This window comes from Rhododendron vialii, chromosome 7a (assembly GCF_030253575.1).
Source record: "Rhododendron vialii isolate Sample 1 chromosome 7a, ASM3025357v1".
NCBI classification, from domain to species: domain Eukaryota; kingdom Viridiplantae; phylum Streptophyta; class Magnoliopsida; order Ericales; family Ericaceae; genus Rhododendron; species Rhododendron vialii.
The window spans coordinates 9,564,119-9,592,007 of record NC_080563.1 but is presented as its reverse complement, the minus strand read 5'-3'; the positions used below and the strand labels follow the sequence as shown (position 1 = coordinate 9,592,007).

Sequence of the window (27,889 nt, the reverse complement as noted above, 5' to 3'; positions counted from 1 at the left end):
GAAGGCCCCGGATTAAAAACCCCAACCAGTCATCATTCAAGTGGGATATACAGATCCAAAGCCATCCCATATTCAAAAAAAATGAGGAAGGCAATGTCTATAATACATCAGAATAATATTCCAAAAATAGACCCAAAAAAAAAAAATCTCTGAAAAATCGCAGAATTACTAATCACTTCACAACAGATGATTACAAGTCATCACATATCAATTATACAAAATAAACGATGCCGCCGAAGCATGAGTACCATGGATGTGCAGGTAACATGGAGCACCATCTAGTATGCAAGAACTGCACAACAATCAACAGCCCATCTAGAAGAAAGGCCTGTATCACCTCCTCCAAAGTCTAAGTAGGCTCGAAAAATATCGGCATCAGACATTTGCCTCACAAAACGAGTAAAACTAACCCAATTGCGATACTCGAACAGGTTTTTGTCCATCCTGACAAAATTGAATGAAAAAGACGGTGTTTTTAGACCATCTGAGTAGAACTTCGACATCTTTACCACTTGTTGAAAAGATCCATCGTCTAAAGTAGCTGCAGAATTTTCACCCTCCATGGGAACATCACAATTCCTAGCAGCCAGAAGTAGTTGCCTAAGAAAACCTTCTGGACTACTAAGAGGGTTCATCTGCTTCTCATCTGCATCTTGCTTTTCAAAAGATGTACAGCACAAGTTAAACCCATACCTACCGAACATTCGGGCGATCGGTAGGTATCCATCTCTGTTTGAAGTATTGTAATAGCCAGCAGTTAACTCAGATGGATGAGATTGAGTGCCATAATGCCAGTGTATTGCAGCAACTTTTCCGGATGTATTAACTTCAGTACCCCGAAATATTGTCTCTGTTTCCGAGCATATCCTCTCCCCATGGAGAAGCAACATCCCAGAGTACCATCCAAGGAAGAACTCACCATATGGTGTATTCCATGAACCATCGGTCTTGAAAAACTCCGTACTCTCGGGATCTTGCATCAAATTGGAAGCCCCAATAGGACCACCATTTTCCCACTCTCTCATTCCAGTTTCTCGAGCACAAGCATTCAAAGATGCAAGCATGTACTGGAAAGTAGAACAAGAAAACAAGTCTCAGCAAAAAAGAAAAAGAAAACAATCTAATTGAAACGGAAAATTGGGCAGACAAACAAGTCCAAGAATAAGAATGAAGAGACTGGAGAGCAAAATTGAATGGTACAACTGCTAATGCACACTGAGAGATACAAGCACATGCTTGTTGTAAAGCTGGGAAGTTTCTACCGACCTTGTCATAGCATTGAAACTCTCCAAGCTCACGAGAGCGCCAAGCCCATGTTAGCTTCTGAATAGGGCACGAAGGGTATCTTAATTCTCCGGCCGGACCCATTCCAACTTGAATTTCCTGTAAATACACAAATAAGACCGTGAACACTTAATTTTAAAGTTAAGCTATCAAGACATGTGAGAAAAAGCACGAGATACTATCTTACTGTTATGATGCCACCAAGAAAAGGTCTGAAAGTGTCTCTAAAGTTCCGCATAAAATCCGCATATGCCTGGATCGGGGATCGTCCACGCAAAACAGGAAGAATGTCGCATCCTAGAGAAACATATTCGGTATTTCTTCTTCCAAATCTGTCAGAATATGCTATATCTGGATCTTTATCCATTTCTTCAAGCACCCATTGAGGAAGTGGAATCCTTCAGCACAAAATAGAATATATTAGACCTACAAAAATATGACAGAAATAGAAAGCCATTCTTTAAACGAATATCATACAAATAGATCACTTGTAAATGAGAAGTAGATCTAGTATATAAAAGTAAAAAAATTATGTTGGCTGCTACAAGTAAATTGAGCTTAAGCACTTTGGGCCATGTTGGTAGGCTCTTCATTGAAATTCTTGGGTACATAGGATAGTTAGAGATGCTACAATTGGAGTCCAAGCCAACCCTAGTCCTGCGTCCTGGTGGTGCGGTAGAGGAGCAGAGGCTCCAGAGAAGGTATAAGCCTGGAGTAGTGCAATGTTTGGTATTTGAGCGAGGGAATTGGGATATCCCACGCAAAATCGATGGGAGAGGATAAGTATGGTAAGTAGAAGCCCTAAGGGCTACCACTAGTAACTTGAGTTTATGCATTTCAAACCATGATGGTAGGCTCTTCATTCAAGCTACTGGCCGGTAGGCTACTTTCTTTTTTTTTGTTGAACGGCAAAGAAATTTTATAATGTTTGAAATTGTTACAATGATAAAAGGGATGATGGCATCATATCCCCAAATCTAAGAACAAAAAATTCCTAAATCTAGAAATAATTCAGTAGGCTACTTATGGCACTACCATAGTTACATTAAATGACGGAAAGGAGTGAATAACTAACAGTAACCATACCATGAACTAATGAAATCATGCTAATACAAAGGAAAACTAAAGTGCACAAGAATTTCCTCATTTCTTAGCTAAAATGTGAGTAGGGTTATCAAAACGTTTTGGATCGAGCAAATCACTGAAGCTCCAATTCACAGTATAAGGCTAAGTAAGCACTTCGGTCATTTATACATTTACTGTATGGTGTTAGTTAAGTTAGTTTTCTGTATTGAAATAGCAATGATCTGCTGCCAATTCAATCACAAACAAATCTCCCGCCAAAAAGTTTCCATATGCCCTGGATATCCATCATTATCACACTTGGAAAGTAAAATGGAAGAGATAGGGTGAAATACTATTGAACAAGGCTACAAAGGATTCAACAAGTAGATTGGAAATGATACACCGTCCCATTTCCCATGAAGGTACAACCCAAAGTTTCAAAGAGACTAATAGTATTGAAGCTAATGTAAAACTAACAGTATAGAAACTGATAGAAGGCTCTACAACTCTGCATTGACAATCAAGTGCTCAACAAAGTGGCCCTATACTCTGAACATGTTTCTAACGCACAAAGAGCGGCAGCAGCAAGTGGTCAGGGAGAGGAATCAAGCTCTATCTTCCTTGCTCTATTTCATTAGCTAAACAATTAGAGTGAAGTGCTTAGTAGAGAAGCCAAGCTTCCTCGCCTTGTTTAGAGTTTTCATTATCAGCTCTTCTTAAATCTAGCTTAAAATTCACACATCCGACTAAATTCATTTATACATGATGCATGTACTATAGGTATATCAATTCACAGGCATTACTTGCTAGACATTAAACCTAGCAGAGTGAACCAAAACAAGGCTAATTTACCTGAGTCTCTATCTTGCTGGGATAGTTAAAACTTAAAAGTGGAAAATTAAACTTGTGCAGAAATTACTCGAATTGGTTTGACAGCTCCATCTGTCACTACTAATCTATTCTCAATTTGGTTTACCTCTTTTATCTAACAGTTCATGTACCGTTGATATAGTTGAAGCGCAATCAAAATACGGTTTTGGGGGACGGAATTTGTGGCGTCAACCTATAGGGTTCATCATTTTTCCAACTTCTTCCTTAGCTGAGTGTGATAGATTACCTTTTGTCTTACCAGAAGCAGAAGAAGCATTAGTAAGCAGGGTATCAAACCAAATATTCGGTATCAAATTTGGTTTATTTTACATTGCTTCGTATTTAAATCTACTAGTTTCTTCACTATTTGTAACAGTACTTTACTTGGGTGGTTGGAATCTTTCTAATCACCCCAAGGGGTTTGGCTGAGTTGTCAAGGCTTCGACTTGGGGTTGCTTCCTCATCAGGTCTTAATTCGAAACCTCCACGGTGTTTTCAACTCTTATGGGTCTGGTCCATACGGGACTCCCAGGAAACTCGCAGTGCACGTAAGCCAGTCGAGACCCTAGCCAGATAATCCTTCAAAATGTCCCACGCTTTTTAGTCTCGTGTTCCTGCACTTGCTTACTCACTCGAATTATGTGACTTAGTCCGGACACAATTATTATAAAATAGAAGTGGAAAATTAGATGAGTAAAAGAAAACCAACCAGAAGGGATCGCCAGGCCCAGTACCGCACTGATGAAACGCCAAGGCGGCTCGAACCTTCAACCCACACCGCCTGGCCATCGCCACGATCTCACCATAGCCTCCCCAATCGTAAACACTAGGACCCTCCCTCTCCACGACCCCCCACCACACCTCCATCACCACCCCGTCCACTCCGGCCGCCGCCAGCGCCCGGAACGACTGCGCCATCGCCTTCCGCCGTCGCACCTGGCCGGACCCCGTCACGGCGTCGGCCGGCAGCGTCACGAACACCGGCGAGCCCCCGCGGCGGTGGCGGCGCGAGAGCGAGACCCCGTGCTGGAGCTCGCCGTCGTCGTTGTTGTTGTTGTCGGGGGAGACGAAGCCGTTGGATGTCGTGGACGAGTTGAGACGGGCGGAGATGGTGAGTGGGCGATGGGATGGATGGCGAGTCGGGCGGAATCGGACGGTAGAGGTTTTGACGAACCGAGTTGAGTCGGAGTGGGTTATACGGCAGAAGGAAGGGGAGAAGGTCGGAGTAGAGGGCGAGGCGATTGGCATTTGCTCTTGTTTTGTTCAGAGGTTTGGGGGTTAGGGATTTCAAAACTGCAATGATTTACAGTTCAAGAGAAAGGAGAGAGAGAGAGAGAGAGAGAGAGATATTTACGTATTGGAGGAGAGAGTAAGGAAGTCATTGGAACGAAGGCGTGGGAGAGACGTGGGATTGCTGCCATCCATCACATTACGCAGCTGGAGAATTGGATTTTTGGGTACGAGAGAAGGAAAGCGAGGAGAGGCCCAGAGGGAGGGAGTTGGGGTTGTGGGGCCTAAATGGGGGTAATTGGGCGGTTCAGATTAGTTAACGAGTAGTATAATTTTCTGCCGCAGAATATAAACTCATGGCCACAAACGATTGCTATTTTGTTAAAAAATGAAATTTTTTTTGAAAAAATAAAAAAAACTTGAAATTGACTGCAAATTCGAATCTTTCAGCGGCAGATCATCAACTCATGGCTGCAAACTATTACTACTGCCTTAATAAAACGGGAAATCTTGTTAAGAAAATTTGAAATTGGCCGCTAACTCGAATCTTTCAAAAAAAATTTGAAACTGGCCGCAAATTAGAATCTTTCAGTCGCAGATTATCAAAGGAATTAATTTTCAAACTTCTTTTTTTATCATTTACACTTTTTTTTTATTCACATAAAATTACTATCTTGTCCTTTATTCAATACATTTTTTCACACATTCAAAGACAATATTGTAAATTCATGTGAATAAAAATAAAAAAATGAGTATGGATAATAAATGGGAGTGTGAAAATAATTTTCCAATTATCAATTCGTGGCTGCAAACTACTACTATCTTGTTAAAAAAATGAAATCTTGTTTTTAAAAAAAAAAAACCTTGAAACTGGCCGCAAACATTTATCTATTGGCCGCGAACTGGTTACGTACTGGCCGCAAACTCTTAACAATCATTACAAACTGTTTATTGCCTGAATATTCAGTCAACTAACGACCGGAAAAAGAAAGCGAATAGTCGACGGACACGTAGTAGCGAAACAAACGGCCAGGATCATCCCAACGCGAGACCTATTCCCATTGGCTGTGCAAATCGGTCCTCGATTCTGATTGGTACACGTCATCGTCAATGACATGTTCGAATCCACTGCCAGCAGTTACTCCCCCCCGACCTCGCTCTATTTAAATTCCCAGGGACCTCTCCCGCAACTTCAGTTAAACTCCAGGCCCTTCGTGCAAAAAAACAAAAAACAAAACGCCACTCCGACAACAATCAACGCGAGAACTCTCTCTCTCTCTCTCATCCTGCGCAAGATTTCGGTATATACATACGTATACAGTATACAGATCGGCTGTAGAGAGAGAAGGAAGCGAGAGAAGCCATGGGCGGTTCGTGGAGGAGGCGGAGCGGCTCTCCGATCGTACTAGCAATCATCTTCATCGGTATGAATGCGTCTCTTTTGTTTGATTTTACAGATCTGATTCTGGTTTGTATTCATTTTTTATACGGTTTTGATAGTGTGTTTTTTCTGTGGTTTATTGGCGTATGTGTGTTGTAGATCTTGCGCTGTATGTCACTTGTAGATATATCATACTCTCATTCACTTCTCGGACATAGATCGGTCGGTGATTACTGAAGAAACCTAGGTTTAGGGATTTTGCGTGTTTAGTTGTGGAGTGCAACGGATTGAAAGAGGGTTTTATGTATTTGCATTATAGCCACCTGGTGTGGTGTTTAAGTGCTTTGTAAATTGCTTACATGAGCTGCTGCCAGTTCATGCGAGCTACTTGTTCCTGATTAATTTTATAAACGAGATTGTATTGAGAGCCATCTTACCTTTCTAATGAGCCTGCATTTGAAACATTTGTGGCCCGAGGTTTTATGAGACCTCAAGTCGAATAATATCAAGAGCCCAGTTTTATTAGGTCTCTGGACAAATGGGATTATTGAAATTTGAGAAGAATTATTCTCAGTGGGCCATAGGTAGTGTGTCTAAGTGGTAATTCGAGTAATGCTGAGAGCAGCTCCTGGTGCTGAATGATGATGTGCATGGGAGAGAGGAACGGATTCGAGTGTATGTGCAATCACTACAGCTTGCAGTTGAATTACACCATGTATGTAGGCATGCCAACCCCAATGGTAATAATGCATAAAGTTATTCTTGGCTATTCTACTAACGCGGAGGGCAACTCTTGATGCTCACTGAAGATGCATTGGGAGGGAGTGGGACACTTAACGTGCTATTTCTACACAATATTTTTACTATGTCACATCATGTTGGTGTCATGAAGGACTAAGAATTGGATATTGACCTGCTTTCCTGTGACATTCTTATAGCTGTTTTGATTCTGAAACTGAATGCTGACAGAATAACATGGTCATTACAGTAGTTTATATTCGAAGTTAATTCTTGTCCTTTGCTTGTAACTGGAACTTAGTTCTCAATGGTGGAAGGATTAAGTTCTACGATCTGTTGTTGAATAACCGTATATTGCATGACAGGTTGTCTATCTGCAATTTCTATTGCCAAAGAGGAAGCCGCGAAGTTGGGTACAGTCATTGGGATAGATCTCGGAACAACCTATTCATGTGTCGGTGTTTACAAAAATGGTCACGTGGAGATCATAGCAAATGACCAAGGAAACCGTATTACCCCATCGTGGGTCGCATTCAGTGAGAATGAGAGACTGATTGGTGAGGCTGCGAAGAACCAAGCTGCGGTCAATCCCGAGAGGACCATCTTCGATGTCAAGAGACTCATTGGAAGAAAGTAATGCTTCTCTCTTAATTTGTTCAGCTTCTAGTTACGAGGTGTAGGGGAATGATCTTTAAAGGCGTTTTATATACCTTTGATTGGCAGGTTTGAGGACAAGGAGGTTCAAAGGGATATGAAGCTTGCACCTTACAAGATTGTGAATAAGGATGGAAAGCCTTATATTCAAGTTCAGATTAAAGATGGAGAGACCAAGGTCTTCAGCCCTGAAGAAGTCAGTGCTATGATTTTAACTAAAATGAAGGAGACAGCAGAAGCATTCCTTGGAAAGAAAATCAAGGATGCTGTTGTCACTGTTCCTGGTTCGTAGAACTCCTTTTAAGTACTGGTGATTTCGTTGGTGTAGTGACACGTGGTTCACCTTTACATCTTGTGTTTACTCATGTGCAAATGTTGTTTATATGGTACTCACTCCTATATTTTCATTGCAAACTACAGCTTACTTCAATGATGCCCAAAGACAGGCCACCAAGGATGCTGGTGTCATCGCTGGGCTGAATGTTGCTAGAATTATCAATGAACCAACTGCTGCGGCCATTGCCTATGGATTGGACAAGAAAGGTGGTGAGAAGAACATCCTTGTATTCGACCTTGGTGGTGGGACCTTTGATGTTAGTATCTTGACCATTGATAATGGTGTTTTTGAGGTCCTTGCCACAAATGGTGACACTCATCTTGGAGGTAAGGACAATGTCTGTCATTTATACTCTTTCTTTCTTTTTCTGTGTGATCCATATATATGATAAGCTTTTACAAGTGCTGTTTGTGAACCTTGAACAACAAAAGTTATTGCACGGTAACTAAATTGTTCAAGTTAGTGGATGACATTCTTTTGGTTATCATGTGAGAAAACTCACAAGGAAAGTGTTTGTAGGAAATTTGTTTGTGCTACTGCTATTGCTAAATTAAGCTTTCCTTCAGGTGAGGATTTTGATCAGAGGATAATGGAGTATTTCATCAAATTGATCAAGAAAAAGCACGGAAAGGACATTAGCAAGGACAACAGGGCTCTTGGGAAATTGAGGAGAGAATGTGAAAGGGCAAAGAGAGCCTTGAGCAGTCAGCACCAGGTCCGGGTGGAGATTGAATCTCTTTTTGATGGTTCAGATTTCTCCGAACCCTTGACCCGGGCTAGGTTCGAAGAATTGAACAACGATTTGTTCAGAAAGACCATGGGACCTGTAAAGAAGGCTATGGAAGACGCAGGGTTGGAGAAGAACAAGATAGATGAAATCGTTCTTGTTGGTGGAAGTACTAGGATTCCCAAAGTCCAACAGCTCCTCAAGGATTACTTTGATGGGAAGGAGCCCAACAAAGGTGTGAACCCTGACGAGGCTGTTGCTTTTGGTGCTGCTGTACAGGGAGGCATATTGAGTGGTGAAGGCGGTGATGAGACCAAAGGTATTTGTTGGCATTATGTGATATGTTGTTTGCAATGATGTAATAGGAAAATTGCATTGACCGATGTTTTTTTGGATGACTAACTTCTGATGAAATGTAAACACAGATATCCTTCTCTTGGATGTGGCACCTCTCACCCTTGGAATCGAAACAGTTGGTGGGGTGATGACCAAGTTGATTCCAAGGAACACTGTCATTCCCACCAAGAAATCACAAGTTTTCACCACTTACCAGGATCAACAGACCACTGTCTCCATTCAGGTACCAAATGCCTGGCTTCTAAGTATAAAAAATTGTTTATTCATCCCTTCCTACTTCCTAATGCTGAAAAAGAATGAAGTTGTAACCTGAGTAAATAGTACTTGTGGATTCTTAATTTGACCTGTTCCTCTTTGGATTTCAGGTTTTTGAAGGTGAAAGGAGTCTCACAAAGGATAACAGAAACCTTGGTAAATTTGATCTGACCGGAGTTCCTCCAGCTCCAAGGTTAGCCTGTGCAATTTTGTTAAAAGATTTCAGTTAAAACTGGTTTAGCTATGGTTGGAAATTTGATCATAATCAATGTTTGGTTGTACAGGGGTACCCCTCAAATTGAAGTTACATTTGAAGTGGACGCAAATGGTATCCTGAACGTCAAGGCTGAAGACAAGGGCACTGGTAAATCAGAGAAGATCACAATCACCAACGACAAGGGCCGTTTGAGCCAAGATGAGATTGATCGGATGGTTAGGGAGGCAGAAGAGTTTGCAGAGGAAGATAAGAAGGTGAAAGAGAGGATTGACGCCCGTAACGGCTTGGAAACATACATCTATAACATGAAGAACCAAATTAATGACAAAGATAAGCTTTCGGAAAAGCTCGAGTCTGATGAGAAGGAGAAGATTGAGACGGCCGTGAAGGAGGCACTTGAGTGGTTGGACGACAACCAGAGTGCTGAGAAAGAAGACTATGACGAGAAGCTTAAAGAAGTGGAAGCCGTTTGTAACCCAATCATAACGTCTGTTTATCAGAGATCGGGTGGGGCCCCAGGTGCCGGTGCCGGATCAGAGGACGATGATGACTCCCATGATGAACTGTAGGAACCGTCGGGGATTTCATTGACCACTGAGAGAGAGTGAGAGAGGGTAGCAAATGAGGATATAGGATAATCGAGAAAGTCTTCCTAGTCTCTAATTTTTGTTTGCAACATGTCAAGGGGAGAGCTTTCCCTTCTTCTTCGCTTGGTTTTTTGTAGGTGAAGGATACTTTCGAGGGATGATTCTTGTTTTTACCTGTACTTTGTGTTCCTCTCTTTGATGTTGGAACTTTTAGGTGTCTGCTTATGGATCTCAAGTCTGTGATACTTAACTATTGAAATGGCAGCAGAATTGAGAGAATACTATATAGTGTTGCACGCATTAGATTATTCAGTTCATATCCTGCTCTTCAGAGTGCTATTTTGGCTCACCCAAAAGGCCAAAAAGTGGGCGGTCATTACTAGGGTATCTTTAATCAAATCCGGTGAAGTAAGTTGCCGGCTTCAATTCGGTGATCAAAACCTTGTATGAATTGACTATTTTAAGAGGCCATGCAAAAACTCAGCTCAGCTTAATATTCCATGCGTACTTTATCCAAAAGTCTAAGGGCTTGTTTGATAACCTAAATTCAGCACTTAATACTGAATCAATTAAGTAATAAGTGATTCAGTAGGTTTGATAACCACATTTCATATTACTTAACAAATTAAGTACCACTTAAAATATATGCTAAAAAGTTGAAAAAAATTAAGTAGCTTTGAGCTACTTAATTTTGGCTGAATTTTTGTGTACTTACATTCAACCGTCATATCACCACCACAACCACGACCACTTCCACCAACACCTCCACCACCACCACCACTACCACTACCACCACCTCCACCACCACCACCTCCACTACCACCACTCCTCCTCCACCACATCACCACCACCACCACTCCCTCCACTACCACCACCACCACCACATCACCACCACCAACTCCACCACCACCACTTCCTCCACTACCACCACGACCACCAGCTCCACCACCACCACCACCACCACCAGCTCCACCACTCCACCACCACCACAACTCAACCACAACCACCACCACTACCATCACTACACCACCACCACCACCGCTCCACCACTCCACCACTCCACCACCATCACCACCGCCGCCACTCCCCCACCACCACCATCACTACACCACCACCACCACCACTTCCTCTACCACCACCACCACATCACCACCACCACCACCACTCCACCACTACCATCATTACACCACCGCTCCTACCACCACTCCACCACCGCCACTCCACCACCACTACCATCACTACACCACCACCACCACTACCAGCACTCATACTACCTCCATCACTCCCCCACCACCACTCCACCACCATTACCAAAAGTATATTGTGACTGTTAGTAAATTAAGATAGAATTGGAACAAAATTAATTCATCATTTTTTTAATTCAGTAGTTAATATATTTATCAAACAGCTTTTCAGCTTAAAAATTTCAGCATTCAGTTTTCAGTACTTAATTTTTCAGCTTTCAGTTTCAGTTTTCAGTTTTATCAAACAGCCCCTAAGTTTAGAGCCTAATAGAGCAAAATTAGATATTTCAATCAAGTATTTACTGACATTCAATTGAGATGAATTTTTCGGCAAGTATTTACTGACATTCAATTGAGATGAATTTTTCGGCAAGCGGTTCTGATTATTGATTCAGAACCTGCAACATACTTCACCGAATGTCCAATTGAGATGAATTTTTTGATAAAGTGGTTTTGATTATTGATTCAAAACCTGCAACATACTTCATCTAACGTGGATAAAACTACCTTCACCTTTATCCAAGACAAAGGGTGAACAAAAAATTTCTCTAGTATTTTTACATGAGTCCTACGAAGATGTAACACATCCGACAAGTGACTGATATAACAATTCAAATTTTGGACCTAAATATTACAGCAAGACAAGTTTTATTTGAATACTAATTATACTTTATTTGTTAATGTGGGGAAAAGGCAATATTATGCCTGTTTAAAACTAAATTCTTGCGAAATGAACAGTTACAATAAAAATGTTATTACAAATAAAATATCGGGTATGGAGGTCAAAGTTGTTACTACTTGTTACTCTGTTAGAATGGACGAAATGCAATAAAAACAGAGGCTGCTATCTTTCTTCAAGTGGGGCCAAAAGATCCTCCCTGCTCCACTAATAAATCATCACATCAAATAAGATTACTGTACTATTTTATCTTCACCAAATGATTTCATCTTGCAGCTATCAGTTTGAAATTCTAGAGTCCAGCTTTCGGATCATCCGAGCCTGCTGCCACGACTCCCATACCACCATCAGATGCAACACCCACTTTTTCCTCGTCACTTACTTTAGCAAGAGCCGGCTTTTCACCATCAAACTCACGTACAAGTTCGTCGATCTTGCGAAATTGATACGGCCATCGCACATTGTATAGAAATTGGCGAAGATCAAATCGGTTGTCCTCCGGTGAGTAACTCTGCATGAAACATAAAAGGAATCAGTAAAAATAAGATGGAATAATTTTGAACGTGTAGCTTTGGGTCCGAATCGAGAGACCTCAGCATGATAGGAAGGTGTCAACACGGTCATCTTGTGTCTATTGATAGAGTAGTACTTGAAGAAGTGCTTCACTTTATCGGCCACCTCTGATGGACTAAGACTTGCACCCCATTTATAGCAGAGATTCTGGAAGAAGAAAGATGAATGGAAAACAAAAGAAAAAATAACATATTAAGTACAATGAAAGCTGGCAACCTCTAGGTTTAATTAAGAGGAAAAATAGATCAGGCTCACCCCAACCTCTGAAACTGAAAGTCAAATTTCAAACAGTATCACATGTAAGACGTACTAACATCTTGGTTTTTATTTAAACCTCTATGTTGCAAGTTAAATTTACTTGTATAACTTCCATGCAAATCCTCATCACCGTGAGTGCAAGTTTAGAGATTTTTGTTTTAGGATTATATCTCATCGAAACAGATCATTTTTTCATTTTCCCAACGGTACACCGAACCTGTCTTCAAAGAAAAAAAATAAAAAATAAAAAAACTATATACCGAACCACGTTGATGTGTTTTTATGCACAAAGTTGAATGGCAAGAGTCCACTGCTGATGGTAGGGGTCTTCCAGTAGGATTAGGAAGTTTAAAACAAACCTGGAACATGGATACAGGACCGCAGCGGAAAATCTTCCGCAACCTTCCATAGGCTGAAAGTTCCTCATATGTCATTCCCATGTCCACTTCATCCAGCTGTTTCACAGAGTATATACATAAATAAGTGTAGCATCAGATCTTAACCAGTAGCATAACTCTTGAGCTTCTTTGGATTTGAGAAGATGACAAAAATGGGACAGTTGAAAGAAATTTGGCATGTTGTCAACATCCAGGAGGTCCATGCAAGTCAATGTGTTAAAAGAAGGTGTTTGAATGGGTTGAGATGGATACAGGTCCATTACTCCATGACAAATAAATACGTAAGATCCGTAGTGAGTAACTCGATGGGTCAAGCCTCCCCATCTACTTGATTTACCTTCTTGCCTTGTTTGGATCATGTTTTGAAAATTATTGGGTTTAGTTTTTGGGGTAATGAGTGGAGAGAGAAATTAGGGTAATAATTGGAAATAGAGGTAATGAGTGGAGAGAGATAAAGAGAGAAATGAGATTAATGATTGGAAATAGGGTTAATGAGTGGGGAGAGAAATGAGAGTAATGATTGAAAATAGGGGTAATGAGTGTTTTTTGAGTTGGAAAAAAAATTTCAAGTTATGATCCGAACAAGGCATTAGGGTGCAAGGTGCTGTTTCTAATACATTGAAGAAAACCACTCCCCTAGTTGGACCATGACATGTGCTTGCTGCTCATACACATGAATCCTACACTGTTAGCTCTCTATTCACACAAACTTAAAAATTCGACGGGTGTCTTGAAACTTGGACATCACCTTAAGAAAGGAAGGTCCTATGAAGCTAATACCAGCAGGTACATGTATGTTAAGTCTGGTGTTCAGTACTTCAGTGCACCTTTTGATTATGGTATTGTAAGACATCTCGAGAATGAAGGGAAAATAGAAGTAAACACTACTCAGAAGTTCGGATAGGAGAAAGACAGAAAAAGCAAATCCAACAAGTACCTTTCAACCCAAGAATGAAAACAGTAAAATCATATCTGAGAAGTAACCACTAAGCCAGGATGGGTCAGAAAATGTTGCAACAGAACGTCTGTGTGACCATTGATATCTCAATGGCTGAACTTTTGACACAAGAAATACATATTTACCAAGGAGAACATATAAAGAATATCATCATACAAATCCCGATAATAAGTACCTGGCTGTAGTTGGACCGTATAGGCTCTAGTTCAGCAGTGGGTGGAGCGGCCTCGATTTCTGCTAAAGATGTGTAGCCAAGATGTGTCGCAGCCCATCGTAGAAATCTCCGAAGATCCTGCTTACTAATACTTCCAATTGGATTTATATCTGCTGAACTGCAATCATACTGCACAAGAAAGATTAAAACTGTTCTAATAAAGACGTGAGGTATTAGTCATATGAACATCCCAAAAGATGGGAAAACGCAAAACTAAACTATTTACCAATACTCTCCATTACTTTTCACCACAAGTGAATAGAAAAATAAATTTGCTTAGACCATTGATGAATTTTGCTGAGTATCCCCTAATTATTCCTCTTGAATAGCCTACTTCATGGCACCACATATCTTACGTCTTCATTTTGGAAAATAATCCATGAAATACATGGAGTAACCAAGGTCCCCAAAGCCAAAAACCTGCTATATCAAAATTTTCTTCACAGAAGTAAATACCTTTGTCAGGTAACCACGCAATCCTTCATCCACATTGGAGCTACCTAGTACAAGATAAAAACCCGGCTTGTTATGCACCCATGGCAAGAGTGAAGCTAACATAAATGCCAACACCATTCTTATTCGAGCTTGAATGTTCTGCAACCCCAAATTTTCAATGTTTGATCCCCCATCAACCTACGAACATAGAATCAGGTCAAGATGCCAGCCAAGCACGTTAAGAAAACATCCAACGCCAAGCAAAATTAATCTTAGATCTATATGGAAACATAGATACTTTGCATGGCCAAGAGTTTGGTCACAAGCTGCAATCTATCATTTAAAAAAAAGCAAATTTCGTACAAGTTGAGAACATTACTCAAGTTAATTTTAACCCTTGTATACTCTACCTTGTAACGTGGTCGCTTTCCCGTAAGGGTTTGGAAAAGCGAAAGTAGAGCAGAAACAACACCATCTATGGAAACATCTAGATGCCATGAGCCAATTTCAGTTGCCAGCACCTTCGCCCTCATTCTTGTTGCTTCAGAACTGTAATGAAGAAACCATGTTACTGATCAATAGAAGATAGAAAGGATCTAGTCTTGTAATTGCAATGTATAGGAAGGAAAATTACATTTTCCAAGAAACAATTAACTTGGAAAAATCATGAAACTCCCAAACAACAAATTAACTTCCCTTAATATCTGTTTATTCAATCATTTGACATGAAATCGAAAGCAACGGCTTCCTAGGATCCAACAAAGAGGGCAATTCGGTTTGGTTTAGATGAGCCATAATCCCACAAAGCCAGCATTTTGGCCAAGGGCTAAACATTAGATTGCTGAAATCACACAGAGAGAAATACTAATTTGGTAATGCCAGGAAATTTCTAGACTATACCAAGACAAGAAAGTGCCTATATTCAGCACATAGATTATTAGTAAATGACAGCTTACGCACCCGAAGCCACTAACAAAGATTCTAAGTTGCCGTAAAGGCTAAGCAATGTGGAAGAAAATGACCTTCAAAAAGGACTCATTAGTTTTGTGCAGAGACAATAAATATAGACACTCTCAATATTGCGTAAGATACACTGATGAACTTAGAGTGCCAGTGAAAGGAAAATAAGTACCAGACCAACCACATAGAAAATCGGAAAAAGCTATGGGTACATCCATACATATGAGCGTGTACATATCGTGCACATATGGGTTTTGTGGGGCCCACCTCGGGTCCCATAGAGATGATTCGAACCACCCATTATTTTTAAAACATTTTTTTATGGAGCCCTGTAAAAAATCAATTCAATCCGATATCGGTAAGGATTTTTTTGGAATTTGGTTTCGCCCCTACAAATTCCGAAAAAATCCTTAACGATATCGGGTTGAGCTGATTTTTTACGTGGCTCCATAAAAAAATGTTTTAAAAATAATGGTTGGTTTGAATCATCTTTGCGGCGCCTGAGGTGGGCCCCACAAAACTGATATGTGCGTAGTATGTACATACCATATGTACCCATAGCAGTGCTCAAATCGGCGGCAAGTGTAGAGCATATGTTATGCTTACATGTACTCACCTATTTTCAGATCCCATGAACACTGTGTAAAATATGCGTTTCGCAAATTCTTTGCTATCAGTAGGAAACTCTCCATCAGTATAATGACCAATTCTTATAGCATCAGCTTTGACTTGTTCATCTCCATTTTCAACTTCTGCATGCACAAGACATGATTCAATGAATAACGAACAAAAATGATATTTTCAGGGTTCTTGGTCACAAAAGACCTGTTTTTCTGTTCCTATCTGTTATTTTATATAGGATGTGCAACTTTGAAGGGAAATCGGCTCCAGAAACCAAGAGCTGATTTAGAACCCCAAATAATGGTGCTGCAGGATAAAGGCTCAAAAGAAGCCCAGAACTGTTGCTAACCACAGTTGCCCAACTAAACAACGCTAATGCCCACCACTTGGAGTAATATAAACGAATCCTTTCTTGCCACTAGGTCTATCTGGGGCCCTGTCTTTTGGCATACATGTTACTTGAATGATTGACACTACTAGAGGAATGTACATCATGAAAACGTTGCTCAAATCTTACCTGAGGAAATCAGAAGGTTGATACAGTCTATCCACCACCTAGCACAGCCTACAATCATGTCTACATGACTGAATAGAGAATGCACATGGCTCATTAATTCAAATCCGTAGTTACAATCATGTTTACATTGATTGAATAGAGATGCACATGGCTCATCAATCGTGGTCTATTGCTAGTATGTCCATAGTTACTGAATGCACAGGGTTCACCGATTTCATGTCCATATGTTCAATTGCTAGCAGTAAATGCATCACTAGTACCAATCAGTGATGGTATTCCAATCGGGTTTGTGTAGCTTAAAAATCACCACTCTTGCAAAAGCACCATTAATGATTCAACACTGACATAAGCGCGGCAGATGAAAAATCAACTGCATCCATTTGTCCTCCAACAACTATAACTCATAGAAAGATCGGTATAACTAAATTAACTACCTTGAGTTGATACAATAATCTATCTAATACAGTATCAAAACACTCCACGTTGTGTTAAGATCAAGCTGACCTTTTACTACCAGCTGGCACATGCAGCCAACTATAGCAGCAACAGATGAGCTATCAGCACCACCAGAGAGTGGAAGCAGAAAACCAGAAGCTCCACTTCTTCTTAAATAATCCCACATCCAGCAACTAGGTCCAAAAGCTATTTCTTCCTCTGGAGAGTGATATCTAATCTACAAATAAAAATTTCAATTCGAAATGAAAATATCACAGAATAAAGCCAACTTCACTCAGTATATTCATGAATCAGAATACAGAACATCATAGAAAGCCACTAGAATTGCCAAATGGAAAAGAAATCAAAATCAGTCCTCTGGTGGTCCATAAGTGAAAACAAGACCATTCTTCCAAGATGGATTAACAAGACAAGCGTTGCCATCAAATGCTTTTTGACCACCTTTTCCTGACCACAAACTTACCTCAAGAGGACTTGAAAGGGGCATTTGAAGGTTAAAAGGCTGACAAAGCTTGTAAGGTGTTGCTACTGATGGAACTTTTGGGTTGCAACTTGCTTGCTCTTGAAAACTGCTAATAGATCCTCTTAGACTTGCAACCTGCCATCAAGTAGTTGATGAGGAATTACTCAGGTTTAAACATGCAATGCTGATAAAACCACACAGAGGTCCAATATACCAGGGAATAAATAGCCAAAGAAAATCTTAATTACTCGCATTAGCATGTCAGGTAGATGCACTCTTTTACAGACCTGTCCTATCATAGGGAAATTTAAATCATCGTGGGATACAGCTTGTGCAACAGCATGAACCATAACATAAAGAATTTTCACAGTAAACAGATGAGGCAGATAACAAGTCAACCAACTGTTACTATAGCACAAAGAGCAAAGGAAAGGAAAGCAAAGTGGAAATTTGATGATACATCAACAACCAGCGTAGCAAAGGAGACAGTGCCATGGCATACTCTTATCCAAGATTTTACTCCGTACATCACTTGACATGTGTTCTGATGACTGGAGCTGGTGATGTTGCTTTCAAGCTCAATAGTATTTCTCAGCTGCTTTTTATATTGGTCTATGCCTAAACTCATGACTGTGAAAATCAAGAAGACCAAGAAAGAGGAGGATGCCAAGATTGGGGCGCGGTAAGACCAGGAAAGATATGATTAGAAGTGATTACATCAGGGAAATGGTAGGAATAACACCGCCAAATATAAATTGCGAGAGAACAAGCCAAGATTGGTTGGCCATGTATTACAAACTGGTGAACGCAGTGGTAAAGAAGACAATTATGATCACTGTTAAGTGAAATTTAGGAGGAGGGGACCGACCTGAAATGGGATAATATAACAACACGAAATATGTACTTCAGTATAACTGAGATTATTTCCCAAGACAGGACAGAATGCAAGAAAGGATTTATATAGCTTTACCCCAATTGAAATGGACACTAGTCTCAGTACGGTTTGATTTGGCTAGGTTTAATCAGCCTATCGCAGAAAAATCAAACTAGCGTTCTTAAAAGTATTGGTCATGGGAACATTATGTGCTCGATATGGATAATTTCAGCTCCCTGGACTGCTTGTTGCTCCTGACAGAAATCTTCACCAGTCATGAGCAATGATTTACAACTGATGGTAATCACAAACTCAAGTGCTTGAAGAAGTGAAAAGCAGTAGCAGCATTGGTAAAGGAGGACTATAGTTTTCAAGCCATGAAAGTGAACTTAGAGCATACCGCATCTAGATCTATTTGAGCAACCACCACCTCAACATCCTTCAAAGAAAATTGTGAGCCTTGAGCAACCACATCCCCATTCAAAACAACACAGGAACATCCATCTGCCATGTATAAGATTATTAATTAAAAAATAAAACGTACTTCAATTATCTCATAAACGGAAAAATGGTTAGGTAAAAGGGAACACCATGTCTAAGCCGTACCAACAGCAGTCAAATAAATACTTGTTATTTACCATAATACAGGCGGCCACCATCACATCCTTGTTGATTACTATACATGTAGACACCTCCACGACTATGTGTGGCATCTATAAAAGAACGAAGGCGAAGGTCAAGCTTTCGCAGTTGGTGGTGACTTCCACTGGCATTCATAAACACTTCAACACCATTCAATGCAAGCTCAGCATGAGGAGGAATGGGAGTATAAAGTTCTTCACAAACCTCAGCTGCAACAGCTCTGTCAGCACATGAATGCTTCAAAAATTAGAAGTCACATTATAGCTACTCAAAAGTACTTAAAAAAAGCCAAGCAGGTAGGCTATTAATGCATATAACCGGTGCTGTCCCACCATGTATCAGTCAATAGATACAAGAACTACCCATTTACCATTGAAAATAATTGGTACAAGCTGGCAGCCATATAATAAACAGACTAAAATAAGGGAATCAACACTACCTCCACTTAATCTTGTTTACATGTTCTCTTTTTTAATTGTAGTGTTCTAATCAGCCTGGTGTTTTGCATTTTTTCAACTGTGCATGAAAAACTTACGCTACAAAAAAATAGTAGGAAATAGGACATTCTGTATCATTTATCACTTTCATATGCAGGTGGGAGCAATGTATAGCTTTCCTCAAAAAAAAAAAATCTCATTTGCATACAGATTAAGAATGGCAACAATGACAGAAGCAAAAGGGAAAGCAATAAAGACATTTTAACATACGTGTCCAAGAATTGAATGTAACCATAGCCAAAAGGCACTGTTTGCTGCGACAAAGCCGTGGAAATTTCACTAGGAAGCTGAAAGTCCACAAGCTCTTTGTGCTTCCATGCTGTAAACCATCGAAGTTCCCTGTAGTTGCCGTCATTTGCGAGCCACATCTTCGGCCGTATCATGATAATTTTTCTGTTCAGACATAATACTTGACAATTGTAACGCTCTGACCCTCTTATAACAGGCATACCAAAGCTACATAATATGCCATCTGTCCAATCACTGAGTAAAATATCCTTTAAGCACTCCCACCTGTAGTTGATTTACTTCAAAGTCAGAACTCAAAAATGAATTATAGCTACTTGCAGGTGCCATAAATCTTTGAAAACTATTGATTGCACGCATCATCACGATAAATGGGTGGTATATCCGTATACATGGACATGTAGACAATATGGTGACAAGCGCATAAAGATGGGATCATATTTATGAGACGACGACCGTCTTTACATGGATACCGTAAAACTGTTGTAGGCCGTAACAATTTTCCAGGCTTTCGATCAAGTACGTGTAAGTTTCATCTAGAGGTAAGAGAGAAGATAAAGGCTGTGGCTTTTCATCTAGAGGTAAGATGGAAGATAAAGGCTGTGGCTTTTTCTGTTTTCCCCGTCAATTTTTCTTTGAGTATAAAGGCTGTGGCATCATGCCTTGTTCGGATCAAGTTTTGAAAAAAAATTCTAACTCAAAAAAAACTTATTACCCCTACTTTTAATCATTATTCTCATTTTTCTCTCTACTCATTACCCATATCTCTAATCATTATTCTCATTTCTCTCTCTATCTCTCTCCACTCATTACCTCTATCTCCAATTATTATCCTAATTTCTCTTCACTCATTATCCCAAAAACCAAACCCAAAAATTTCAAAAACTCATCCAAACACAACAGAATATATTATTCTTGCATTATAAGAACTATATAAAACAATTTGCTGTAAATAATTAAACATCATCGAGAAATACTTGAAAAGAAAATGAAACTTTTTTGAAGTTGTGTCTAAACTGAAGTAAACCCGACTGTCACTGTACAAATACAGTAATATATTCAAAGTAAGAAAGCAATACCAAATAGAACCTGCGATATAATCAACAAAATTGATTCAACCACGCTAGTGGATGTGATTCAAGTACAAAAAAACAAAATGCAGAGCCTTATTATCCAATTTGTGCTAATACAAAGTAACATTTTTTTCAATGAACAAACTAAAAATCCAACATTTATGCAATTGGCTCCAAAATCAGCTCAATTTATCCATTACGTGGACCAAGAAATGAGGAAAACACAGAGACATATGAGCGAATTAGTTTAGTACAAATAACGCTTTGTCCAGCAAACGAAGTAAAAAATCGAATTTCTACACAATTTGAGCCAAAGTGAACTCAACTATCCATTTAAGTGGACCGAGGAATGAATTCACCAGAATGCAGACTCTTGTGACCCTTAAGTGCTCAACAACCTACGAATATCATTTTGTTCAATTAACAAAGAAAACATCCAACTTGTATAAAATCAGCCCCAAAAGAAACTCATTATCCATTCCGTGGACTGAGAAACGAGAAAAAAAGCAGAGACATTAGAGCGAATTAGGTTTATACAACCAACGCTTCGTCCAATTAACTCTGTAAAAACTCTAAAGTCCAACTATTAGCCTCAAATTCAACTCAAGTGTCCATTATGTGGACCAAGAAACGAGCACAAACACAGAGACATACGAGTGAATTAGGTTTGTGCGAACAACGCTACATCCGATTAACTCCGGAAAAAAACTCAAACTTTTATGAACAATTAGCGCCAAAATCAACTCAATTATCCAAGTAAAAAGGTGTTGTAGTAGTGTATGTACTAACTCGAATTTTCAACCATTAGCGCCAAATTCAACTCAATTATCCATTACGTGGACCAAGAAACGAGCACAAACACAGAGACATATCAGCAAATTAGGTTTGTGCGATCAACGCTACGCCCGATTAACTCCGAAAAAACTTTAACTTTAATTAACAATTAGCGCCAAAAGCAACTCAATTTATCCAAGTAAAAAGGTGGTGTAGTAATAGTGTATGTACAGCAGTACGTGACTTACCCGTGAGCGACGGTGTCGAGCTCCAAGAAATGATCTTCGCAACCGTAACCGGTGATTTCGAGCTCGGGGCCGAGCCTGATGACGGCGCCCGACTGTTTGGCCCTAGTAATGGATTCCTTGATGTTGTTGAGGTTGCAGTCGAAATCCATAGCCCATTGATTCAAGTTGCAAGTGGCCACCTTCAGCAGCCTCATCTTCCGATTTCCGATACGAGGTTTTTTCCCGATTGGCGTGCTTGGGAAGGAAGAGCCTCGGATCGACGCGAATCCAAATCGACAAACAGTCGAAAATTGGCACAAAACCGGAATTGGTTAACTCGCGCAATTTGGATGCGGGTTTGTGAGATTACATAACAATCTCAGGTGTGATCTGTGGCCCAATCTATCTCTTTTTTTATAAATAAATTACTCTGATCATCTCCGATTGTGAACTTATAGGCATTGGATTGATATGGTCTTCGACGTGGTTTACCTTCTCAACAGACTCTACAGTCTTGACCGTTTCGATCATTCAAATAAACCGAAAGGAGTTCACAATTGACAGAGAAATTTTTGGGTGCCGGGTGGGTACCGTGTAGTGTCCGTTTGGCGCATCGGGCAGTCCATTCTAGATTTAGAGAGAGAAAGAGATGAGAGGGGTGGTGGGGTGAGAGAAAAGAGAGTTTCAATATAAATTGTCTAACACACTTTTGGAAGGCCCGAATAGACTGTTTGGGCACCACGTAGGCACGACCATCTGGTACCCATCCGTATCCAAAAATTCCTACAATTGACAACCAATCACACCATGCAAGTTCGGAGCTTCACATGGTGCGGTGCGACGTCATTTAAATGAAATCGCTTGTTTAAGATGAGACCGAGCTATTTACGATCACAAATTTTTTAAAAAGTTTATAAATACAATTGCGAATTTACTGCATGTAACATTTGTTAAATTAAACATGCAAATTAACAATTGCCTCTAGCCCTTTGATTCCTTTATTTGATTCGAAGTTTTTCTTTTCTGGGCTGACTTTCTGATTACAAATTGTCCATGTGAAACTATGAAAGTGAACCCTCAAACACGCTCTCCTTTTCCCTTAGAACACGGGATCAATCAATTTGAATTAAGACTTTGATTAACATCAGGAAGGGAAGTCTCAGTTTGGAGTTGGAACCACTACGTACGTACAACCCAATAAATGTTCACAAACTCCCCAAATTACCTTTCCCTATTTCAAACCTAATTTCTTCCCGAGTAATGCTATATGTACCGATTGGGGGAGAAAAATCGTACCGACGGCCGCCGGCGGGCCGTCTCCGGCCACCGGACGGCCGATTCGAGCTGTCCAAAAATTCTTAAAAAAAAACCGATGGGGCCAATGTAAGAATCAACGGCATCCGAGGTGTGCAGAGTGCTTGATCTGAGCACATTTTTTGTGTGTATATACACGTATATACATATATACACGAAAAAAAGGTGCTCGAATCAAGCACCTTACACACCTCGGATGCCGTTGATTCTCGCCAAAGCCCCATTGGTTTTTTTTTATAGAATTTTTGGACGGTTCGGATCGACCGTCCGGTGGCCGGAGACGGCCCGCCGGCAACCGTCGTACAATTTCTCTCCTCTCCGGTCAGTACTTATATGATTTCCGTTTCTTCCCTAAATTCTAGAACTTGTCTCCCCGTTCTCTCTCTCCCCATAAATTCTCCATTTCCCCCTTCGGTCTCTCTCTCTCTCTCCCCGTCGTTGTCAATTTCTTCCTCTTTCTTTTCCCGTTCTCCATCACTCCATATATGAAAATCCTAGCGCGCGCTCTCTCTCTCATAGATTGATGACAAATATATTGTTGATATATATTTGTTTATTCGTGTATTTGACAAATACTTACGGTTACATGTTAGCAGGAAATTAAATAAATAAATAGCTGCCCCATTTGTTTTACCAACATTCGGATGTTAGAATCTGAAACGTCCTATAAATTTCAAACACAAGAACTTGAAATTACGCAAACATTTCAGTTTCTAGAACTCGAAATATTATATAAACTTCATACATTAGAATCTAAAAATTCATGTAAATGGACATTCAAATTTTTTTTTTTGTACCCGTGGAATGTGTCGCCCTCTTCTTCATAGCCACCTCCTCCCCTAAAGACTTATTCACAAACTTCCTATACTTCTCGCTCATTTCGCATGAAAATCTCATCATTGGTTTGCGATTCTTAATAAATTTCTCTGAGGCCTTAATGATAATGACAAAGCTGTGTCATTTACCCGTAAATCTTATCCACTCTACCAACTCTTCCTCAGACGAAAATTCCTACACAAAAATAAAAATAATAATAACCTGTACTACAAGGTTTTGTGCATGAAAAAAACTCCATGGTTTAAAGCACTTACTTGATCTGTTGTGAAATACTCCGTATAATCATATAATATAGGAGTGAGAGTAAGATTAGTTGTGGGCCCTACATAACTACCAAACATTGAAGTGTCACTTTAGAACACCCAAAGAAAAATTAATTAAACACATTCTGCACAATATTCGAACTCTAGAGTTCGAAATTTCGACAGCATTTCAAGTTTTAGAATATGATATTATCAACAAGTTTCGAACTCTAGAGTTTGAAATTTTGGAAGCATTTTAAGTTTTAGAATATAATATTGTCTACAAGTTTTGAACTCTAGAGTTTACAAATTTGGCATAATTTTGAATTTTAGAATCTAAAAATATCGGGACAGAATTAGTTTAAAAATGAAGGAGTGATTATTGTTTACAATTTTCAAACTCTAGAGTTTTAAATTTTGACAGAATTTTGAGTTTTAGAATATGATATTATCATCAATTTTCAAACTCTATAGTTTGAAATTTTGGTATAATTTCAAGTTTTAGAATTCTACAATGTCAGGACAAAATTAGGTTAAAAATGGAGGAGTGATGAGTTGCCTTTTACTGCGATTTCGACTCCGAAACTACAACATCCATGGCTTCCTCTTCCCTGCCAACTTTCATTTTTATTACACAACCTTTCAATCTCCAATCAAAATGCACATTGTTCTCATATGTTGGGTCAAATACTTCTTCTTTACCAATGGAGGGAGAGGAAGCAATGGAGGTTCCCATTGAGAGTTAGGAGTTATGATGTGAGAGTTAGGAGGCAGATGTGGACTGGTTTATGGTGGGAGGTGGGAGCTTTTAAAGCTTGTTTATAGTCAACAATGGTGGTGAACTTGGAACCAGAAGCAAAAAGTTGGGGTAAACCTGGAAGAAGATGGAAGAAAGTGGAATTGAAATATGGAGGGAAATGTGAATTATTGGGTATATGTTTTGGACGTAGTTATATGTTTGTGAATGTATATAATAAAAGTAGGGGTAATTTTGTTCATTTTTTGTAAGGGCATTTTAATTCGAACATTATTTACTTAGAAAACAAGTTACATGCAGTAAATTCGCAGTTACATTTATAAACTCTCATTTTTTAACGCAGCCTGTTTTAAAATAAATTACTTTCAAACAAAATTACCCTTAAAAATTGACAAAAATACCCCCAAGAAAATGAGGTGGTTTTATAATGGCAAAAATCATCCATCATCTTTTTCCCCCAGCACACCTCCAACCCTGATCAACTCTTTCAGTCCTATCTTCCTGCAAAAACCCTAGCCCCTCTCTCTCTCTCCGCTGCTCAACCAACAACCAGAAAACAATGGTACTCTCTCTCCTCTCCCTCTCTTATCTTCATATTCTTACTCATCTGTTTCATATTTATTCATTCATATGTGTATATAATTTTGCCGTGTTTGATTTGTACTTGCATATATGTATTTGCAGACGGGGGAAGCAGTAAACTCTAAAGCGTACCCGCTACCCAATGCTCACTCATCGGAAAAAGGCCTAGAAAAACTCAGATTCATCTGTATGGAACTCGCATTTATTGGCCAGAGAACCCAGTCCCATCATGCATTAGCAAAATGCGTGATGTTAATCCCGCATTTTGTGAATGTGTTATACAAAACATGATGCATTCAGAATTTGCGTTTTTAACACACAAAAAAAAAAAAGACATGACGCATCTTCAAGATGTGATATAAAGTATTCGGGTATTAGAATATGAATTTTGTAAACATTTTCGGAAGTTAATTTCTGATTTTGGTAGCGATTTTTGAGACCGAGTGTCCAATTGGTGTTCATTGTGGCCGACGGTGGTGGCGATATTAGTGATGGAGGTGGTGATTGTGGCCGCCGGGTGTGGTGGAGGAAGGATCTGCTGCTTCTGATGTGGTGTGGTGTGCTGCCGGTTGTCTGGTGCGGTGGTGGTGGTGAACAGATAGAGAAGAGGGAAACAGGGAGAGAGGGAGAAGGGAAGAATGGTGGTGTCGTCCGGTGGTGGTGACGGCGGTTATGGAGGATTTGGTGGTGGTGCATGAGAGATGGTTCAATTTTTGGGGAAAAATTCGTTTTTGGGTATGCAGGGGCAATCTTGGAAGTTTAGGGAAATTTTTGGGGTTGTATAAACCTACCCGATGTTCCAATGAAACCTGACGACGTCGTTTCAATCGGGTTCAAGGTATTCAAAAGCTACTGCTCCGGCCACGATAGGCGGCCGCCGATAAAACCAGGTCTCTCTCTCTCTCTCTCTCTCTCTCATTCTCGGTGTAACAGGTCTACATCTGTTCTTTATCTCTTCACTCCTCCGCCTCGCTCTGAATAGTTCAGTTTATTTGCATTCTTTTTCACAATTTGTATGAGTTGTTGATGATTTGTGTTTTCTCAAGTGTTTCAATTTTGAAGTCACAAGAAATGGTGACTGGGTTCAACGCTGATTTTAGGTTTTATTCCCGTTTTCTAGTTTGTAGTCACTTCAAGGGACGAAGGGTTAAAAATTTCAGCGCTGTGTTGGGTTTTGCTACTGTTTTGAAATTTGACACTGCAAAAGAGGATTTCTCTCTGAAGGGACTTGAACTGTTCAATAGTTTCCTTTAGACTAGAATCGCTAGTTCAGTTGAAGGGTATGTCGGTTCTTCAAACTGGAAAAATGGCAACCCCTTTACCTCCAAAGATATCTTCTTCTTTTTTTCTTTTCTTTTTTTTTTCTTTTTTTATGACCCTTCGGGTTCTTGGAGCTATTCGACATGTTATAAGCCTTGCATCTGTGCTTGATGAGGAGGCAAAAAATGAGGCTTAAATAACGGAGATGTAAAAGCTGCTATGACATATCATTGGCAGAGAATGTATTGGTTGTGAACCTGATCTTGTGATGATATCTGCCAGTCAACTTGGTTTCAGAATCGAGCAAGGAGGCTGTGTTAGCGTTTTTGTTGGTTACGTGGATGCTCTTTGGAGACTTAATGCAACTAGTTTAATTCCGTGGCTTCCATGATCAGCAAGGAGGCTGTATCCTATGCGTGAGTTATTGAAAACAATTCTAGAGCCCTTCGTTACCTTCTTCTACTACTTATATTTAATCTCATTTGTGCAGTATTTGTCTTCTTATGCATGCCGTGTACATTTGATGATGATCACTTCAATCATATTCTTTAGTCAAGTCAACGGTACTAAAACCATAGTGGCATATCATTCGTCCTTACCTTTTCTGAGTGGATATGAGCAAATCAATCGAGTTTTTTCTTTTTCTTTTTCTTTCTTTCTATCGTCAAATTTGATTGTTGGGTTCAACCATGATTGAATAGGAAGGATTTCTTGATGGCCCCAGGATTGTGGCATATTCTTTATGGTTGCTTCATGGTCTTAATCAGGATAGGAATATATCTTGTAAGCCATGTGAAAAAGACGAGTTTTTGAACTAATGTGAAAACAGTCATGAGTTTTTTTCAGATTGATCTGGCCTTGAGCTTCATTAAGATTCCTTATTTTCTGATGTATTCTAGTTTATGTGCAGTAAATTGATGTGCAAACGTTACACAGGGTCCAAGGCTTTATGTGTCATATGCTATGACACTTGCTGCTAGCCAAACAATTTCCTTCGTATGCAATCCAGTTTCCTAGAATCCTACCAGAAACTAGTGCTTATCTCAATAATTTGTACTGCAAAAACAAAACTAGCAACACGGGTGT

The 27,889-nt window shown here is 39.8% G+C and overlaps 3 protein-coding genes and 1 long non-coding RNA gene across 5 annotated transcripts; 2 read left to right on the top strand and 2 right to left on the bottom strand.

Annotated features, from left to right (window-relative positions):
* Nucleotides 1-12: 12 nt before the first annotated feature.
* LOC131334377 (beta-amylase 3, chloroplastic-like) lies at nt 13-4,662 on the bottom strand. Its single transcript, XM_058369354.1, has 4 exons — nt 3,929-4,662; nt 1,472-1,682; nt 1,267-1,383; nt 13-1,067 (listed from the first exon to the last, which is right to left on the bottom strand). Exons 1-4 carry the CDS (start codon nt 4,465-4,467, stop codon nt 279-281), a joined length of 1,656 nt encoding a protein of 551 aa, XP_058225337.1. The 5' UTR covers nt 4,468-4,662; the 3' UTR covers nt 13-278.
* Nucleotides 4,663-5,644: 982 nt separating this feature from the next.
* LOC131334376 (luminal-binding protein) lies at nt 5,645-9,983 on the top strand. The gene is made up of 8 exons (XM_058369353.1): nt 5,645-5,873; nt 6,934-7,201; nt 7,292-7,506; nt 7,643-7,885; nt 8,126-8,605; nt 8,712-8,866; nt 9,009-9,091; nt 9,183-9,983. Exons 1-8 carry the CDS (start codon nt 5,813-5,815, stop codon nt 9,682-9,684), a joined length of 2,007 nt encoding a protein of 668 aa, XP_058225336.1. The 5' UTR covers nt 5,645-5,812; the 3' UTR covers nt 9,685-9,983.
* A 1,646-nt stretch (nt 9,984-11,629) lies between these two features.
* Nucleotides 11,630-22,359, bottom strand: LOC131334373 (glutamine-dependent NAD(+) synthetase). 2 transcript variants are annotated; one of them, XM_058369351.1, is made up of 13 exons: nt 21,833-22,357; nt 19,702-20,004; nt 18,991-19,214; nt 18,753-18,856; nt 17,479-17,613; nt 17,064-17,232; nt 16,038-16,173; nt 14,872-15,010; nt 14,483-14,659; nt 13,988-14,155; nt 12,816-12,911; nt 12,217-12,345; nt 11,630-12,136 (listed from the first exon to the last, which is right to left on the bottom strand). In XM_058369351.1, the coding sequence occupies exons 1-13, from the start codon at nt 22,024-22,026 to the stop codon at nt 11,918-11,920; spliced, it is 2,193 nt and encodes a 730-aa protein (XP_058225334.1). In that variant the 5' UTR covers nt 22,027-22,357; the 3' UTR covers nt 11,630-11,917. The 2 variants fall into 2 exon arrangements, with proteins under 2 accessions (XP_058225334.1, XP_058225335.1); XM_058369352.1 differs by lacking the exon at nt 12,816-12,911 and having other exon boundaries at nt 21,833-22,359.
* On the top strand, nt 12,894-14,133 carry LOC131334375 (uncharacterized). Its single transcript, XR_009202143.1, has 2 exons — nt 12,894-13,036; nt 13,924-14,133. It is a non-coding gene; the product is annotated as an uncharacterized LOC131334375 (long non-coding RNA).
* Nucleotides 22,360-27,889: the final 5,530 nt, after the last annotated feature.

Coding starts and splice junctions, on each gene's coding strand:
- LOC131334377 (XM_058369354.1), bottom strand. CDS start 4,467: ATGCCAATCGCCTCGCCCTCTACTCCGACCTTCTCCCCTTCCTTCTGC. Junction 1,384..1,471: donor TTCTTGGTGGCATCATAACA/GTAAGATAGTAT, acceptor GTGTATTTACAG/GAAATTCAAGTTGGAATGGG. Junction 1,068..1,266: donor AGTTTCAATGCTATGACAAG/GTCGGTAGAAAC, acceptor TCTACTTTCCAG/TACATGCTTGCATCTTTGAA.
- LOC131334376 (XM_058369353.1), top strand. CDS start 5,813: ATGGGCGGTTCGTGGAGGAGGCGGAGCGGCTCTCCGATCGTACTAGCA. Junction 7,202..7,291: donor AAGAGACTCATTGGAAGAAA/GTAATGCTTCTC, acceptor TTTGATTGGCAG/GTTTGAGGACAAGGAGGTTC. Junction 8,867..9,008: donor AGACCACTGTCTCCATTCAG/GTACCAAATGCC, acceptor TTTGGATTTCAG/GTTTTTGAAGGTGAAAGGAG.
- LOC131334373 (XM_058369351.1), bottom strand. CDS start 22,026: ATGAGGCTGCTGAAGGTGGCCACTTGCAACTTGAATCAATGGGCTATG. Junction 18,857..18,990: donor TGGTGGCCGCCTGTATTATG/GTAAATAACAAG, acceptor TATACATGGCAG/ATGGATGTTCCTGTGTTGTT. Junction 12,137..12,216: donor CACCTTCCTATCATGCTGAG/GTCTCTCGATTC, acceptor TGTTTCATGCAG/AGTTACTCACCGGAGGACAA.